General features: G+C 41.4%; 1 protein-coding gene across 1 annotated transcript in view; it reads left to right on the forward strand.

The window, feature by feature from the left end:
- Window positions 1-17,636, forward strand: part of PPARGC1A (PPARG coactivator 1 alpha) — an 830,369-nt gene that overhangs the window by 238,514 nt on the left and 574,219 nt on the right. The window contains exon 2 of the mRNA XM_049886435.1: window positions 17,461-17,525. Within this exon, the coding sequence (XP_049742392.1) occupies window positions 17,508-17,525 (18 nt within the window). The 5' untranslated portion in view covers window positions 17,461-17,507. The remainder of the gene's footprint in view (window positions 1-17,460; window positions 17,526-17,636) is intronic.

Here is a 17,636-nt window from a genome sequence, read left to right on the forward strand (position 1 = left end):
GACCTCTGGTGACCAGTGGACAGTGGTGCTTTAGTTAAAAGGGAGAACATGAGTTAACAAATGAGAAGGATTGTACCCCTGGGCCTTGGTTAAAAAAAGGCCAAGTGCAAAATCAATCCAACTAACTTCAGTAGCATGACTAAAAATATCCTACTGGGATAAGCTCACTTCTAAGTTTCATGGAACTTTTATCTGAATACCAGAAGGTGGTGCCCCATGGGACTGAAAAAAATGCCCCAATAGGGCAAACTCTATTTTAGAGTCTTGTCAACTCTATTTATTCATTCAGCACTGAGACCTGGGTTTGGTCCCATCTCCGCCTTTAACCACGTTGCCACTGGAAAAACCTCATTCTCTCTCAAGCCTCAGTTTCTTCACCTGTAAACGGAAGGGGCTGGTCGAAATAAACTCTAAAGCCCCATTTGGTTCCCTGGATGGAAACTCACTAACATAAGTAGGTCCCAGTCTCAACTTCTTCTTCCTGGCATCTTTGTAGCTTCCTCTTGCCTCTGTAATATAGCATTTCATTAAGGGTTCACAAGTTTTGACATGTTTGTAAAGAAAGACACGGCAGGAATTCATATGCCTCGCTTTATCACAAACATGTTGTGAATAACCTATATTTGGAATACAATTTGTCATTGGGATGCGGGCAACATTTTAAATTTGAGCAGCTTTTGAAATATGGTGTTTTATTCTTCTTCAAGCAGATCCCTGGGCTCCTCCACTTTACACCTTGAAGGGAGTCTTTATTGGAGAAGCTGCTCTCCATTTCCGAAGAATGGGAACATTTGCATTAAATGATGCAAGAGATGCCATTGTAATTTCATGAGAATTACCTTTTCCAATGAATGTTAGATTAAGAACCAAGTAAAATCCCTTGAAAGTGGCTGGAAGATAAATTAGAGCTGAGCTGCAGTTAGGTAGAACTAAATTTTATTCCTTCCCTTTAAAATGGTTTTTAATTGATTTGGCATACTTTTTAAGTTAATAATGAATACTGTACCTGGGTCTGCATGATCACTCCTGTGAATGAGATCTATTGCGCTTGAAACAGCTTTCCCTTACAGAGGACGGTGATTTTAATGAAGAGTCTTTGCTTATTGCACCGATGGAAATGTGGCTTGTGGTGGTTTCAGACAGTTCTCTAATTAGCAGTCCAGTCTGTTCCCCTGAATATTTTACCTGAAACAGTATGGAAATGTAAAAAGGAAAGGCGCTTTATCATCACGCTGAAGTTCTTCCCCACTTTAAAGGAGACTATGAAAACGCGTGGAGATCTTGGGGCTGGGAGAGGCTTGCCAAGTTGTTGTAAGGCCCAGGGATCTTTAAAAAGGGGTGGGCATAAATAACTGAATAAATAGATGGTTCTTCCTTTAGAATAATACATTTCACAATTTTTTTTTTCTTTTTTGCGGGGGTGGGGTGGGGGGGAGGAGGGCATTACGTTCTTCAATTGGAGCGCAGTGATCAGATTTCAGGAAACCCTGGTGGAGTAGTGGTGAAGTGCTACAGCTGCTAACAAAAGGTCGGCGGTTTGAATTCCCCAGGCGCTCCTTGGAAACTCTATGGGGCAGCTCTACGCTGTCCTATGCTGTTGCTATGAGTTGGAATCTACTCGACAGCAATGGGTTTGGATCAGATTTCAAGTATGTCAAGGTATAGTGTGGGTGGAACTTGGAGTCTTCTGGCTGTTATGCTCCCTGGTCATGGTTTCATTAATGGAGCATAGGGTATGTGCTACAACCAGGGGGGCAGTAGACGCTCCCAGAGGCCATGGTGGGCGCGAACACGGAGATGCTGTTTTTATTGTGCAGTGCTGTGGAGTTGATTTAGACTCATGGCAACCCCACGTGACACAGTAGAACTGCCCCACACGGTTTTTTAGGCTGTAATCTTTATGGGAGCAGATCGCCAGATCTTTCTTCCATGGAGCCCCTGGGTGGATTTGAACCGCCAATCTTTTGGTTAATTGAACATTTAGCCATTGTGCCACCAGGGCTCCTTAACATGGAGATAGGGGGCCCAGAAAGGATGAGCCAGACATGTCTCAGAGGTAAAAATATAAAGAAGAACTCAAGGTTGTCACACTGACTCACGACACTGAGCGAATGAGAAGAAATGGAGAAAACATGGAAGAAGATGAGAAAGGAGAGAGACCAAATGGTGAAGGAGATGGTGTTCAGACAGGATGTTAACATTCGCCGCATTTCACCCTCGGATAGGACACTTGGTTGCTATTGTCAAGACCATTATCTTACAAGTTTAGGACAATGATTGATTTGAATATTAACATAGAATAACAATAACAACCACTAGTATTTATCGAAGACTCACTATGTTCCAGATGTTAGACTAAGCATTGTGCCCAAATTTTCTAATTTAGTGAGTAGTATGACCTTCAGGGAAACCCTGGTGGCGTAGTGGTTAGGTGCCACAGCTGCTAACCAAAGGGTTGGCAGTTCGAATCCTCCAGGTGCTCCTTGGAAACTCTATGGGGCAGTTCTACCCTGTCCTATAGGGTCTCTATGAGTCGGAATTGACTCAATGGCACTGGGTTTTTTTTTTTTTTTTTTGGTTTATGTCCTTCAGAGATAGGTACTACTAGTTTTTCCATTTTAAAGATGAGGAAACAGAGGCACAGAAAAATTGCCTTAGCTAAAAATCACATCTAGTTCATGACAGAACCAGGATTTAGACAGTAGCAGAATGACTTTAAACCTCATGATATACGATTCTGCAGAGGGAGCTGGCTCACTATTAAAGGTAGAGAAAGAATCCTGCATTTCCTGAACTCAAATAATGGGAATCAGAGCTAGGATTGAACTGAAGAGTCGCTAGTTCCCACAGCACACTCAGAGCAGTAGACCGCTACATGTTCTCTTGCTTCCAAACTGTAATTAAAATTATCATACAGTATAATGATTTCTAATACATTTCAGAACAAATCACCATCTTATATCTGACATGTTGTTAATGTTTACTACCATAATTACTGATCTGAAATATAAGGCAGCGATTTTTATTAGTGTTTGGTTATGTATAATTATGTCAAATATGAGACTGCAATTTAGACTGAACTGTATTAGCAGAGATCAGACCAAATGATTATACTGTATATTTGACACCCTGGGTACTTTATATTTCTATAGATTTTTTTTTCTCTCCAAACTATAAAGAATTATTTAAAAATTATCCAAAGATAATTTATAATGCTTTTCATTTTAAGAGCTTTAGAACCTGGAAATACACATACTCTGTGGAATCCTGGCTTAGCCAGTAGGAATGGAGGTTTCCATCCAGTGGGTACCCCTGACATGCCAGACCCTCTCCTGGGCACTTCGAATATCTACGTTCTAGTCCTTGCAACAAATATACTATTTTCCTGACCAGATAACTGGGGCCCAGAGAATATAAGAGATGATATCCAGATAGTGAATCGTGGAACTGAAATTCAAGTTCATGATCCGTCTGGGAGTTTTTATACTGGGTGGTTAAAATAAGAATAAGAAATCATTTTATGGTAGAAATTTATTCTCTCATAGTTCTGGAGGCTGGAAGTCTGAAAGCAAGGTGTTGGCAGGGCCATGGTCTCTCTGAAGACTCTAAGGAAGAATCTTTCCTTGCCTCTTCTAGCTTCTGGTGGTTGCTGACAATCCTTGGCGTTCTTTGGCTCATAGCTACATCACTCTAATCTCTGCCGCTGTCTTCACACAACCTTCTCCCCTTTGTGTCTTCTCTGTGTCTTTGTGTCCAAATGTCTCTCTTCTTTCTCTTATAAAAACAGCAGTTGTTGAATTAGGGCCCAGCCCTGGTGATACAGTGGTTAAGCGCTCAGCCATTAACTGAAAGATCAATGGTTCAAACCCACCAGACACTCCTCAGGAGAAAGTGAAGCAGTCTGCTTCCCTAAATATTACAGCCTTGGAAACCGTATATTGTTGTTGTTAGGTGCTGTCGAATCAGTTCCAACTCATAGTGACCCTATGTACAACAGAAAGAAACATTGCCTGGTCCTGCGCCATCCTCACAATCCTTGTTATTTATTACTATTATTATTGTACTTTAGTTGAAGCTTTACAGAACAAACTCATTTCTCATCAAACAGTTAATACACATATTGTTGTATGACATTGGTTAACAACCCCACGACATGTCGATGCTCTCCCTTTTCAACCCGGGGTTCCCTATTACCAGCTTTCCTGTTCCCTCCTGCCTTCCAGTCCCTATCCCAGGCCTGGTGTGCCCCTTTAGTCTTGTTTTGTTCCATGGGCCTGTTCAACCTCAGGAGTGACCTCATTACTGGGCTGAAAGGGTGTCTAGGGGCCATACTCTCAGAGTTTCTCCAGTCTCTGCCAGGCCAGCAAGTCTGGTCTTTCTTTTTGAGTTAGAATTTTGTTCTACATTTTTCTCTGGCTCTGTCTAGGACCCTGTATTGTGATTGCTGTCAGAGCAATCAGTGGTGGTAGCCGGGCACCATCTAGTTTTACCGGACCCAGTCTGGTGGAGGCCATGGTGGATGTGGTTCGTTAGTCCTTTGGACTAATATTTCCCTTGTATCTTTAGTTATCTTGATTCTTCCTTGCTCCCGAAGGGGTGAACATTTTGTAGTAGACTATTGCCAGAGTGTGCATCCGTATTAAATTAGTAGTGTCCTGTACAGGGCCGCTATGAGTCAGAATCGACTTGATGGCAACAGGGTTTTTTTTTTTTTGTATTTAACGAGATAATGTATATGTGGCCCTTTCTTGTATCTTTTTGTTGTTGTTAGGTGCTGCCAAATTGCTTCCAACTGATAGTGACCCTGTGTACAACAGAACGAAACGCTATCAGGTCCTACGGCATCCTCACAATCCTTGCTGTTTGAGTCCATTGTTGTAGCCACTGTGTCAATCCATCTTGTTGAGGCTCTTCCTCTTTTCACCAACTCTCTTCACTAACGCTGTCCTCTACCAAGCATGATGTCCTCCTCCAGGGACTGTCCCTCCCCATAACGTGTCTGAAGTACATGAGATGAAGTCTCACCATCCTCCCTTCTAGGAGGCATTCTGGCTGTACTTCTTCCAAGACAGATTTGTTCGTTCTTTTGGCAGTCCGTGGTATATTCAATATTCTTTGCCAACACCGTAATTCAAAGTGTCACTTCTTCTGTCTTCCTTATTCATTGTCCAGCTTTCACATGCATATGAGGTGATTGAAAATACCATGGCTTGGGTCAGGTGCACCTTAGTCCTCAAAGTGATATCTTTGATTTTTAAGACTTTAAAGAGGTGTTTTTGCAGGAGATTTGCCCAATGCAATACATCAATGCAATGTGTCTCATTAAGTAGTTCTATTAGACCCATTTTATAGCTGAGAAAATGGAGACTAAGAAGATTGCACAAGTAAAAACAGGAAGAGCTAGAACTTGAACTGAGGGCTTATGACTAAAATTCTGGTTTGTTGTTGTTACTGTTAGGTGCTGTGGAGTCATTTGCTACTCACAGCGACCCCATGTGTATTCTTAGAACAGGTTATTACTGTTTTCCTTTGTGGTTACCTCCAGGATAGCTTAAAGCTTCCCTCTGTTACAACAGATCTTGAGTTCTTTTCATGATGATGACAATGGTGATGATGACGTATTGTGATGATGAAAGCAGCTAACAAAGATCAAGGACTACATGCTAAGCTATTTACATTCATTAGTCTCATTTAATCATTATGATATGCCCTTTTACGGATAAGGAAACTGAGGTTTGGAAAGGTTCTCATTACACAGTGGTAGAGCTCGTACTTAAATATAGGGCTTTTCTGATTCCAGAGTTCATTCTCTTAATTGCTGTGATGCACACGTTCATATAGGGCTGCTTACAAGCACTGTCATATATATTAAAATAGCAATCAAGTTACTTTTTGGGATAAAATACCCTTATCCTTCTCCAAGAAGACCTTTCCAACCTTGAATATGCTTTTTGTTTACATTTATATTAACTCCCTCCATTTTATCGACATATTTAAAATGTTTGATCATCAAAATTTCCATAGATGTTGTCATTTCAATGACCAAAAACCCATTAAAAGCAAACAAACAAACAAAACAAAATCCAGGAGGATTATCTCCTGGTCCTGGTGTATATTTCAATTATTTAAAAATAAATAAATAAATGGTTTATGTTTTAAAAACAATGAACTCCTTGAGAAACAGAGCAGGATAGTTACACATCTTAATTCAATTGCTAATGATTTGGTGGATTTCCACTCAATTTTTCATCTAGACATACTTTTTATGAAAGGAAATACAATAAATTAAATTAAGCTCTATGAGGGCAGGGCTATGTCTGTTTTGTTCATCATTATACATGGTGCTTGCTACAGTACACTTGGCATACAGTAGGAGCTCTATGAATATGTGCACATTAACCTCTCAATGAAGTATAAATACTAGCTTGTCTCTTGCTTTTTTTGTTTTATGTCATATACATTTTTAATTATAACCCTTTTAAATCTTACAATTAAATTTATAAAGTGATTATTAGTGGAGGAGAAAAATCAGAATAGTTGAGGTCACAGGTTTACTAGGATTAATTTGTTTAGTCCCTTCTTACACGTTTTATTCTAATTCGCATCCTAAAAAAGAATGAGACTTTTGTCTTTGATTGACTCTCAAACTGCATCTTGCTCTTTTGGATTGACTCAAAGCTGAAGCAATATACCTTAGTAAAACCAAGGACTGTTCTTTCTGAGGTCCTGTTATGTAGCCATAGAAACTCAACACACTTATCCCTGCACCCACGTTGTAGCACTTATTTGCGAAGCCTGTGTCCAGTAGAAAGATATCTGAGTTTCTGGTTCTATCAGTGGTGAGCGGTTTGCTGGCTCATCCTCATTCTGTTGACTGGTCATCACTGGACCAGTGACTTGGGTTTGCAAGTCCAGCATGAAGAACTGGACAGGGCAGGGGTTGACCATCACTGAGTTAGCTGGCCATATCTTGACTGAACTCGTAACAGTGACCTTGACTAATACTGGATTCTGTCTGAGCCATATGGTGCCAAATCAGGTCATACTTAAAATTAACCCCCCCTTTCAGACTAAATGAAAAAAGAAAATATTTTTTCATGATTGTTTTACTGGATTTTATAGTAGGGATTCATCATTCTTGACTGAAAAATGTACACGTCGAGATTCAGAACCTTACATTTTAATAAATCAAAATTACATTTTATTGTTTGTTTCAAGTGCTTCTAATATTATAGAGACCCATGAGTAAGTCCTGTTAAGTTTCATCATAAAAAAAAAAAAGACTTATGAATCTTTTAACCCAATTCTAAAATTGATCCCCTAAGAAAAGTTAAATATCAGAGTTGTTTGTAGATTGCTAGATCACCACAAAGATAATTCTTTCATAAATACAGATGGTGCCCTTATGGAAATTACATGACAGTAAGTAGATGCCAATAGGGGGAAAAAAAAAAGACTCGTTGATTAGCTAATAAAATGGTGTTTGGTAGAATTTTGCTTCTTTGTCTGATTTATGGCTTATTTGAACTTGAGATGCCCCATTTCCATGTTGGTTTTTAGTAAACATTCCTTTTAAACCTTTAGAATGTAAAATAATATGAATTTCATTGTCTTGAGCATAAAATGCTAGTCACCGTTTAGCAGTGAATCATGGCTATAAAGCTTCTACCTCCTCACCCCTTCTGACCCCCCGCCATTCCTTCTGGTGTGAATTGATGAGACCGGATCAGTTGCCAGCAGACTGAATGTACAGCACTAGACTAGCTCTAAAAAATAAGCTGATGAATATATGTTGTTGGCAAATTATTGATAAAAAATCAGTCCTCAGGGCTTTCGCATTCAAGGGTAAGGGGACGGGAGAAAGGAACTTAGATGTACTTAGTGCCTAGTATGCGTCAGATCCTAGAAACCTTCTCATTTTTGGTACATTGCTGAAGCTTTTCTCTTGTCTTCTCTTCTAGCTGTATTCTACCAAATTAGCGTTCCTCCTTTCTTTAGCATCAGTGAAAAGATAAAATGATCAGAAAGGAATTTCATCACGAGATCAGGACACGGAGGGCATTTGAATATTAGCCTTGCATTTTCCACTTTCACTCCTCTGTTTGTTGGTGGGTGGAATGTTGAGAAATGTTGCCCAACCTCGTGGAAATGGCACGTGAATAATCCCGTAATCAGTGTAATGTATTCTGTTAGGGGAGTAATCAAGCCATTCAGCTTTGAAGTAAGATCCAATTTTTAGAAAGTGGCTGATGAATGCAGTTTTGGGTATTTAGAGGAGGCTGATGTACCTGGACAATTTGGGTCTTCTGGTTGAAGAGAGAAAAAAGTACTTGAGGAAACTGAAGTGGACAGTTCCAAAAATATCTAAGTTTCACGATAATATTTTCCTAACAGGTATGGTGTGCAATTTAAGATTTTAGAATGAAATATGCCCTTGTGCTTTTGAATTTAGGATTGCTGACAGATTAATTGGTTGGAAGTGAGGCATCAGGAAGATGGTGGTATAAGTTAGTTCTGAAGACTTCTTCTAGCTCCCTCCTCCTCGACTGGACTGTTCTCTCCCCAGATCTTTGCCTGGCCAAGGGGTCTTCCTTGTTATTCAGGTTTAAGCTTAAATGTTCCTTCTTCAGGTCCCAGGGTGGCACAAATGGTTTGTTCTCAGCTACTGACCTAAAGGTTGGTGGTTTGAATCCACCCACTGGTGCCATGGAAGAAACCCTTGGCGATTCTACTTTAATAAAGATTACAGCCAAGAAAACTCTATGGAGCACAGTACTACTCTGTAACACATGGGGCCACCGTGAGTCTGAATTGACTGAATGGCAATGAGTTGTTTTTTTTTTTTGGTTTGGTTCCTTCTTCAGAGACCTTTCTTGAGCACATTTTCCCTACCCCAAACAGCCATTTTCTCTATCTTTATTTACTTTAAGGCCCTTATCACCAACAAACCTGTACCCGTTGCTGTCAAGTCGATTCCAACTCATAGTGACCCTATAGGACAGAGAAAAATTGCCCCATATGGCTTCCAAGGAGTGGCTGGCGAGTTTGAACTGCTGACCTTTTGGTTAGCAGCTGAGCTCTTAACCACTGTGCCATCAGGGCTCCTATCACCAACAGAAATTCCTTTTTATTTGTTCACTTATGTTCCTCTGGGGGAGTGTTAGCTCCATGAGAGCTAGGACTTTGTCTATGTTGCTCATCATGATACCCACAAGACCATGAATGGTTCCAACCTCTTTGGAGGCACTGATGAAATGCTGATTGTAGGAATGAATGCTTGATTCTAAACCAATGGCCCCAAGATTCCAGTGCTCAGAGGGTTACCCTCCACATACATCATTTGCAGTACTAAATGAGTCAATGAAGCAGTTATATGCTTCCTACTACAACACAAACCAACTCCAGTGGCTTACATGAGGCCTGCCTGCTCACAGAGCCTGTCCTGTCCCAAAAGAGACTGGTGCTAATTGGGCAGCTCCCTTACCCAGCCAGGTCACAAGCAGGCAGTCATATAAAATGATGTGAGTGTCCCTGCTGGTTAAGCTTCATTTTGTTTAAGACATCCATTTCAAAAATAACTCCAGCATCTATGGTTGTATTCTGTACTTGATTTGCAGGGCTTTAGCAGTCCAAATCCCATTAATGCCAGAGCCCTTGCGCAAAGCCTTTTGTATTGACTTGGGCCAACTTAATCTGTGGGCTTGTGTCTTCCCTTCCCTTCTCTTAGGCTTTTCAACAACTCTCTTGCTTACTCTTTCTTTCCTTCATTCCCTTTTCCCTCCCTCTCTCTTTTCCTTTTTTCCTCCCTTCTTTCCTTCCTTCCTTTGTTTTTCTTCCTTTCTCCCCACTCCGTTCCTTTTTCCCCCTCTCTCTTCCTCCCTCCCTTCCTCCTTTCCTTACTCCCTCCCTTCCATTCTTCCTCTCTCTTTCTGGCTTTTTTTTTTTTTTGCCTCAGAGAATGTGGAGCAAGTCATATGGATTCTCTCTCCGTAGATCTAATTCTAGGCATATGTGGAACAATTTTGACCCTAGTTTTCCCCTTGACTACCCCATTCCACTTCAAATTTATTTAGTTTTCTAACATTAAGTAAAGTCTCCATGAAAAACCTGATAATTAAAAATCTTAAGGTGCAAGCAGGTAATTTTTGGACTAATCATTGGTGTATCAACACACCCCTATAGAATTTTTCTTTTTTCCCTGGCATTGATTTTCTGTTTATAAAAGTAATACACACTCACCGTGAAGCATTTGGATAATAAAGAAAACCCAGAGTGACATTAAGCAGTAGGTTTCCCCATCGCAGCCAGAGGAGGATCTGGCTTTCAGGAGAATAATTAACAAAACTCGTTTTAGGAACCCATTTATTGCAGAAAATAGGAGAATTACCTGTCCAAGGGAATAAGAAGTGTTCAGATGTTGCTGGCAGATGCAGCGTAGTCCCCGAATAATGACTTCTTTTACAGGAAAAAGAGAGGAAGTTGCTGAGGTCCAGGGGATAGGATACATTGCTACTTGGTGTGCAAAGAATGTGCCCAAGTCAGCCTTTTTAAAGGCAGCCAGCAGACCACATCAGAACTAAATAAGTGTGCATATTCCTTATCTTTTGATTCAATTGTTCTTTTAGCAATCCCAGATTTCCTAAAGTCTGTTCCATAGAATAACTGTCACACATGATTTTCCAAGGCAAAGGGTTCCACAGTCCAACCAGTTTGGGAAACACTGCGTACTGTTAGCATTTCTTAGAAATATGGGATGCACACGAATATATTAAAGGATGAGAAGGCCTGAATTAAAGGGACCTGTATAGCTTCATTTCAGCTACTGTTTCTAAAACTTATTTGCCTGTGTACCTTTTTCTTTTTTTAAGTAACAGCTGCTAACATCCCCCAGAGTTTTTTGGTCACAAATACAAAGAGAGAAAGCAAATAAACAAAAAAGAGGTATTGTAGACTTCCTGTGGGTGCGTTGTCTTTGTTTGGGGCTTTTGCATTTCTGTTGTCTTTTTTTCATGGATGAGAAGATGAGTGAGGTGAGGATTCAGCTACCAGTTCCTTAGTACCAGGCACTGTGCTAGGCAGTTTCCATGAATGACTGTATTCCAATCCCACAGCGACCTGTGAGCCTCATTTTGCAGATGAGGATGCTACAGCTCAAGGGGATAAGGATGGAACTGCGCTTTGCTGCACCCGGAGCCAGGACTCTCAAAGCCTAAGCACTCATGATACTTCAGCTCGGTGGGCATAGCCCACTGTGCCTCCCCCACTCTTGTGGACACTTGGTACATTCATGGTGTCAGCCATGCAGTGTCACACACAAGTAGGTTGATATGGTTCTCTTTCCTTTTCAGGGGTCCCTGGGTGGTGCAAACAGCTGCTAACTGAAAGGTTGGCGATTTCAATCCACCCAGAGGTGTCTGGAAAGAAAGGCCTGGCAACCTACTTTTGAAAAATCAGCCACTGAAAACCCTATGGAGCACAATTTTACTCTGACATACACGGGGTCACTGTGAGTCAGAATAGACTCAACAGCAACTAGTTCTGGTATTTTCTTTCCTTTACATGTCATCCCCATTCCTCTTGGTGAAGATTCTACCCACCCTTCTCACGGGAATAACTGGAAATCAAGTATGTGACCCTCATAGGCTGATGTCACAAGAATCCATTTCAGGGTCCTGAAACATAGTAAGAGCTTGACATGAATTTGAAATAAACTCTCTGTAAAATGTGACAACTGTTCCTACACTCCCTAACTTTCTTACCCTGCCTTGCTTTTCTCCATGGCATTTCTCACCATTGTATATATATTTGTTTTTCATTTACTTGTTGATTTACCTGCAACCAGTCTCCCCACATTCAGATGTGGGCTCCTTCTGGGGAAAGATCTTCAGGTCTTTTGTTCATTCCTGTATCCTCAGCATCTAGAATGGATGCTCAGTGAATTTTTGTTGAAAGAATGAATGGTAGGATACAGATTTTTTACCGTTACTTCTACTTTCTAAAAACTGCTCAAATTGTTTTCTTTATGTGTCTATCTCCCTCTCAGGAGTAGTTAAAAAGTACTTAGGGCTGTAAATAAAGGAAGTCTAACATTCTTAGCTATTCTAGTGTAGCAGATATTTAAGGTCTCTGGGTTAATGGGCAAGGGGCTGTTTGCAGGCACGTAAAGCTACAAAATCTTATGTACAGGAAGGTGTCCAGCCCCAAACGACAGTACATCAAGTCGCCACTGTATGCTTCCTACTGATCTCATCACTCTCACAGTGCAAGTCTCTTCAGCAAAAATCCCAAATTATAAAAATCCAGACAACAGCCACACTTCCGATCCACTAAAACCACACCCTACTGGACTTCTTAATGTGGGATGGAGTTGTCTTTCAATATATTTAATCTCCTTTGTAATTCCTTAAAAGCCATCCTTCTTAGAAGGGATCCCTAGGTTTCATCAGAGAGCCAAAGGGATCTCTGACACAGAAAAGCTTCAAGTTCCCTGAAAAGCCCTGACTAATAAATAGGATGGAGTCCCTGGGTGGTGCAAATGCTTAATGTGCTTGGTTGCTAACCCAAAGGTGGGAAGTTTGAGTCTATCCAGCAGTACCTTGGAAGAAAGACCTGGTGACCTGTTTCTGAAAAACCAGCCACTGAAAACCCTATGGAGCACAGTTCTACTCTGACACACATGGGGTTGCCTTGAGTCAGAGTCAACTTGTCTTGACAGCAACTGGTTAATAAATGGAATTGGGAGAATTTTTCCTTCCATGCCTAAGTAAGGTAAAGGGTTGAAAAGTGGATTTCCTTTAATCGTGGTAAAACAACAATCTGTGTGTTTGTTCAATATTTTCCCCAGCTCTTCGCCCCCATCTTTAGGTGGATACAGTCAGAATCATGCACACACATCACAGACATACACATACATGCATACACGCATACACACATGCATGTGCACATTCACACATACATCCACACATGCACACATGCATATACATATTCATACACACATCCACAACACACACATGCATCCATATACATACACACACGCACACATGTGCAGCACACATATACACACACCCACAGTACACATCTCTATAGTAGAAGTGGCTCAGGTACTTTGTGGTGTAGGAAGGCAGGTGAAGCCCTCCTCAGCAGGCACCTTCGCTTCTGCAGAGCCATTCGAAATGAGCCCAGGACCAGGCCAGAATGCAGAGTGTAGCTGAAAGGCATTCTGCCAAAATGTTTTCCAAGGGAATGGCAGAGGTTGAAGCACACCCAGCCCTGATTGGATTAGCACAGCACCAAAAACACTTTAATCTCTCAGCTGCTGCTCTTTGGGGTGGGGAGGGGGCTGGGAGCAGAGGCAGTGATTGAGACCTGTGTGTGTTGGGGCTGGGGGCGGTGGAGGCTCTTGGTCTTCCAGCCTGGGGGCTCGTACTGGGAATATTAAACTGCTTGCCAAAGAGAGAAAATAAGGCATTCCTAAGTATGGATCTGTTGATAACTTCTCTTTAACTTGGATTCTGTTGTATAAAATCTTTGTTAAAACAGCCTTTTGGTGTACACAGCTTGGTGATGGCAGATTGTGCATCAGTGACTGATTGTATTTGGAGAATAAACCGCAGCTTTAAAAAGGGCTAAACTTTTATAATGGGTATGTGTTGAGGGTGGGGAGGTGAAGGGGAAAAAAGAAAGCCGGATTGTCAAGAAAGAAGGAATCCTTTAGTAGCCTGAAACAGCAAATTAGAAGGTAAAAGGAATGGAAGAATGCCTGAATGAAATAGCATAACCATTCAAATCATGTGATAGAAACAAATGGTGTTTATACAATGACATGGGGGCACTGATGGGTCAGTGGTAGAACTCTCAGCTTCCATCTGACAGACCTCAGTTTGATTCCTGGTCAGTGCCCCTCATGCCCAGCCACCAGCCAGCTGCCAGTGGAGGCTTTCCTGTTGCTATGATGCTAAACAGTATTCAGTGGAACTTCCAGACTGAGACAAACTAAGAAGAAAGGCCTGGTGATCTACCTTAGAAAATCAGCCAATGAAAACCCTGTGGATCACATAGTCTGATCTACAACTGATCATGGGTGTGACGCAGGACCAGGAAGCATTTCATTCTGTTGTGCGTGGGGGTGCCTGAGTTGGGGGCCAACTTGATGGCACTAACAACAACAACGATATATATAGAAGGGCTGGAAGAGATACAGTGGTGGGCGTGGAATTGAAGAAGTCAGAGATTCCGAAGGTTGAGCCATCTGTACTTCAGACTGAGGGTGAAGGAGAGCCAGGGCAGGGATTCAAGAATGTGGTCAGAGGGGAGGCAAAGATAGATCTGCCTGAGTAGGCACTTTAGATGGATTGTAGTGATGAGAGATGAAACCTAGAAAATGCAAGGCAGAAAAGTAGCAATGGAAACTTTTTTCCATAATCCAGAGACTTTCCCACCAGGGTGAAAAGGGGAGTGAGGATTTCTGGACGGACTTTTGTGAAAACAGGGCAAGTAGATTGAGAAGGATTCCAGCACAGAGCTCGTTGCAATAGGAATGCTGGGGTCTTCCTATGTATGAGAGTTGTATGAACCCAGGTGCATACAAGTAAGTGGCAAAACTTACTGGAAGAAGCGCCAAGGTGGAAATTCATAGCTATTATTTTTGTGGCCTCTAGCTACAAGAGCTAACAGGTGAAGAAGGTAGTCTAGAGACCCAAAGTGGGAAGATATGGCATTTTAACATTTTTGTCAGGTAGGCAATTTAAAAATAAACTTGAATTCAATATATATCATTCATGCTAGAGGTTGTGTTATAATGATGCAAAAATGCCTTCTTTTCGACAGCAGTTTTTTTAAAAAAAAGTATGTCGTAGGGGAGGCGAGAAACGGTATATAGAAGAGGCATATGTGATTGCAATGGTAGCCGCACCAAGCAATTGAAAACATACCACGGCTCTGCCCTGCAGAATTAACACCATAACCTGTGTCAGGGACTCACGATTATCCTAATATCTGCTTTTGGATTCTGTCCAGTCCTGTTAGTGAGTCCCACATTGATTGCTCTGTTACTCGCAAATGTTAATTGCTTCCAAATCTCTTTGGATGTTCAGATTGCTTGGGGGAAAAAAAATCTGACTGGTGAAGGTGCGAGTTTTATTAATGTGCAAATAAACAAGAAATCTGTTTAGAGACCCGAGTGGAGTATCTGAGACTGAAGATGCCATAAACAGCTGATATGGCATCTTTCTTGGCGTGTCTGTCATATGTTGGTGGTGTGATAGCTGAGGTGGGGAGTAGACGGGTTTTCAGTGCTATCTGGGGTGTTTGTCCACAATCGGTACGCTTGTACGTAGAGTTAGATAATCAAATCCTTCCCTCTGTGTTGCCTACTTGCTTAGAATGAAATGATGACCTTGCTGCCTTTGAGATATGCTTATACATAGAAAGTGTAAGAGATATGCTTATACGTGAAACCAGATGGTGCAAAAGTATGAATATAATGCTCGTCTTCATAGTTTCTGAGCTAGAAGGAAACTTGGCAATGATCTTCTTAAACTTCCTTATTTTACCATCGGGAAACAAAGGCCCTGGAGGCTGAAAAGTTCAGGGCCGCAGAGCAGCTCACTGCAGAGCCGGCTGGGGAACAAGGGCTCCTAGTTCTAGGGCCAGGGCTTCAGCAATGAAGAGGAGGGAGAATGATGAAAACTGGTGTTTATTATATATTCCAGAAACATGTCACTGAGGGTTTGTGGATTTTTTTTTTTAGGTGGGAAAATATATTACTCTGCAATATTGAAATTCATTTATTAGTAATTATACTGGTATCCCAGTGAGAGTGAGAGGAGGGAGACACCCTTTCTCCCGTGTGTGTGAGTGCGGCAATTCATTCATTTAACCAGTATTTATGGAATGCCTCAATCCTGGGATTTAGCAGTGAATATAAAAAATTCATGGTCTTATGGAGCTTACATTCTCGTGGGGTGACATAAAAAACAAAGAGAACAAATAAAGAGAAAAACAAATGAAAGCTTAATATAACCTGACAATATAAGGTCAGGTTATATTAAGCCTGGGAGTCCCTGGATGGTACAAATGATTAATGAGCTCAGCTGTTAACCAAGAGATTGGAGCTTTGAGCCCACCCAGATGTGCCTTGGGAAGAAAGGCCTGGCCATCTACTTCCAAAACATCAGCAATTGAAAACCCTGTGGAGCACAGTTCTACTCTGACACACATGGGGATTGACTTAATGGCAACTATGGTAAGCCTTACGAAGAGAGAGATCAATACGGAGACAGAGTATGGTGGGAGACCTCACTGAGGAGGAATTTGAATACAGAGCTGAAATGATGGAGTAAGCAATGAAATACCTGCAGGAAGATTGTCCCAAGCAAAGGGAATGGCCAGAGGGACAAAAATCCTGAGGTGGGAACGTACTTGAGTATTTGAAGAATAGCAAAGAGGTCCATGTGGCTGGAGAGGTGAGGAAGGAGGAGACAGTAGGAGACTGCGACCCTCGAGTCATGGGCTTTGGAAAGGGGCTGTAGCAGACATTTCTAAGGAGATCCATTTTTAGAAGTTCTGTAGTCAGAAATAGCATATGGCTCATAAACTGTACCCAAACTCATCTTTGTTGAGAATATTCTCCGAAGGTGTCATCCTTCTGGGATTGTGTCCACGTCTCCTCAGGATGGCCCAGGAACCATCAGATCTCCCCAGGTTGTTTTAGATCAGAGAGATTGTCACTGAACTAGAATCACTGAGACACATGGGGTTATACATTTCTTGATGGTAGGACCTTTGTCAGACGTATCTTTGTGTCCTCCAAGAAACCACACGCAGTGCTAAGCTGATACATCGTAAGTACTCAATAAATATTGATTATTTGTTCAGTGTATGAAGAAATGGCCTGGGAGTGGTAGAAGAGAAGGGGGTGTCTTAGAAAAGGTTATTAAAAATAGAATCTTCTATACATGTTGCTAGTGAGAGTACTTCTGAAGCATTCTAAATTCTTTGGAATTTTTTAAAATACCAGTCCACGTGCTGAAATGTGAACATAAGTACATAATAAACAGAGCAGTTGTAACATTATTTCCAGGCCATATTATAGTTGGGTGGCTGTATTTTTTTCTGGTGTTTCCTCCATATCTTAAACTGGATATGGGATCTTTTTTTCCAACTTTTCTCTGGTCTTAAAGGGATATTGGTGGCTCTTAAGACTGAGGGATTGCATTTATCACTGCCTTACTTTGGGTAAAATGTGTTGAGATTGTGGTTAAAATTACCTGAGAAATATCAGTCCCCAAGGGAGAGATGGGTGGCCAAGGTGCCAAGTGAGTGGGGAGACTGAGGTTGTGTGTCGTGTTCTCCCATTGCTAATTCTCTCATCACAACACACCAATAATTGATTCCCATATTGCACTTCAGCATCCCCATCTGCGAAGCGGGGGTAACACAAACTTACCCTCTTCCTTTCAGGTTTTTTGCGAAAATCAGTGAACTTATATTGGTAAAATTGGAGCCCCATGGATGAAGGGTACTTTGTAAGTATAAGACATTATTGTCATTTTATCTTCTATTACTGCAAAGTGCAAATACCAGATGTCTGCTCTTCCATGTTAGGAAATCAGCAACATCAAGTTTCATACCCAGAT

The sequence above is a fragment of the Elephas maximus genome, chromosome 5 (genome assembly GCF_024166365.1).
Source record: "Elephas maximus indicus isolate mEleMax1 chromosome 5, mEleMax1 primary haplotype, whole genome shotgun sequence".
Taxonomy (NCBI): domain Eukaryota; kingdom Metazoa; phylum Chordata; class Mammalia; order Proboscidea; family Elephantidae; genus Elephas; species Elephas maximus.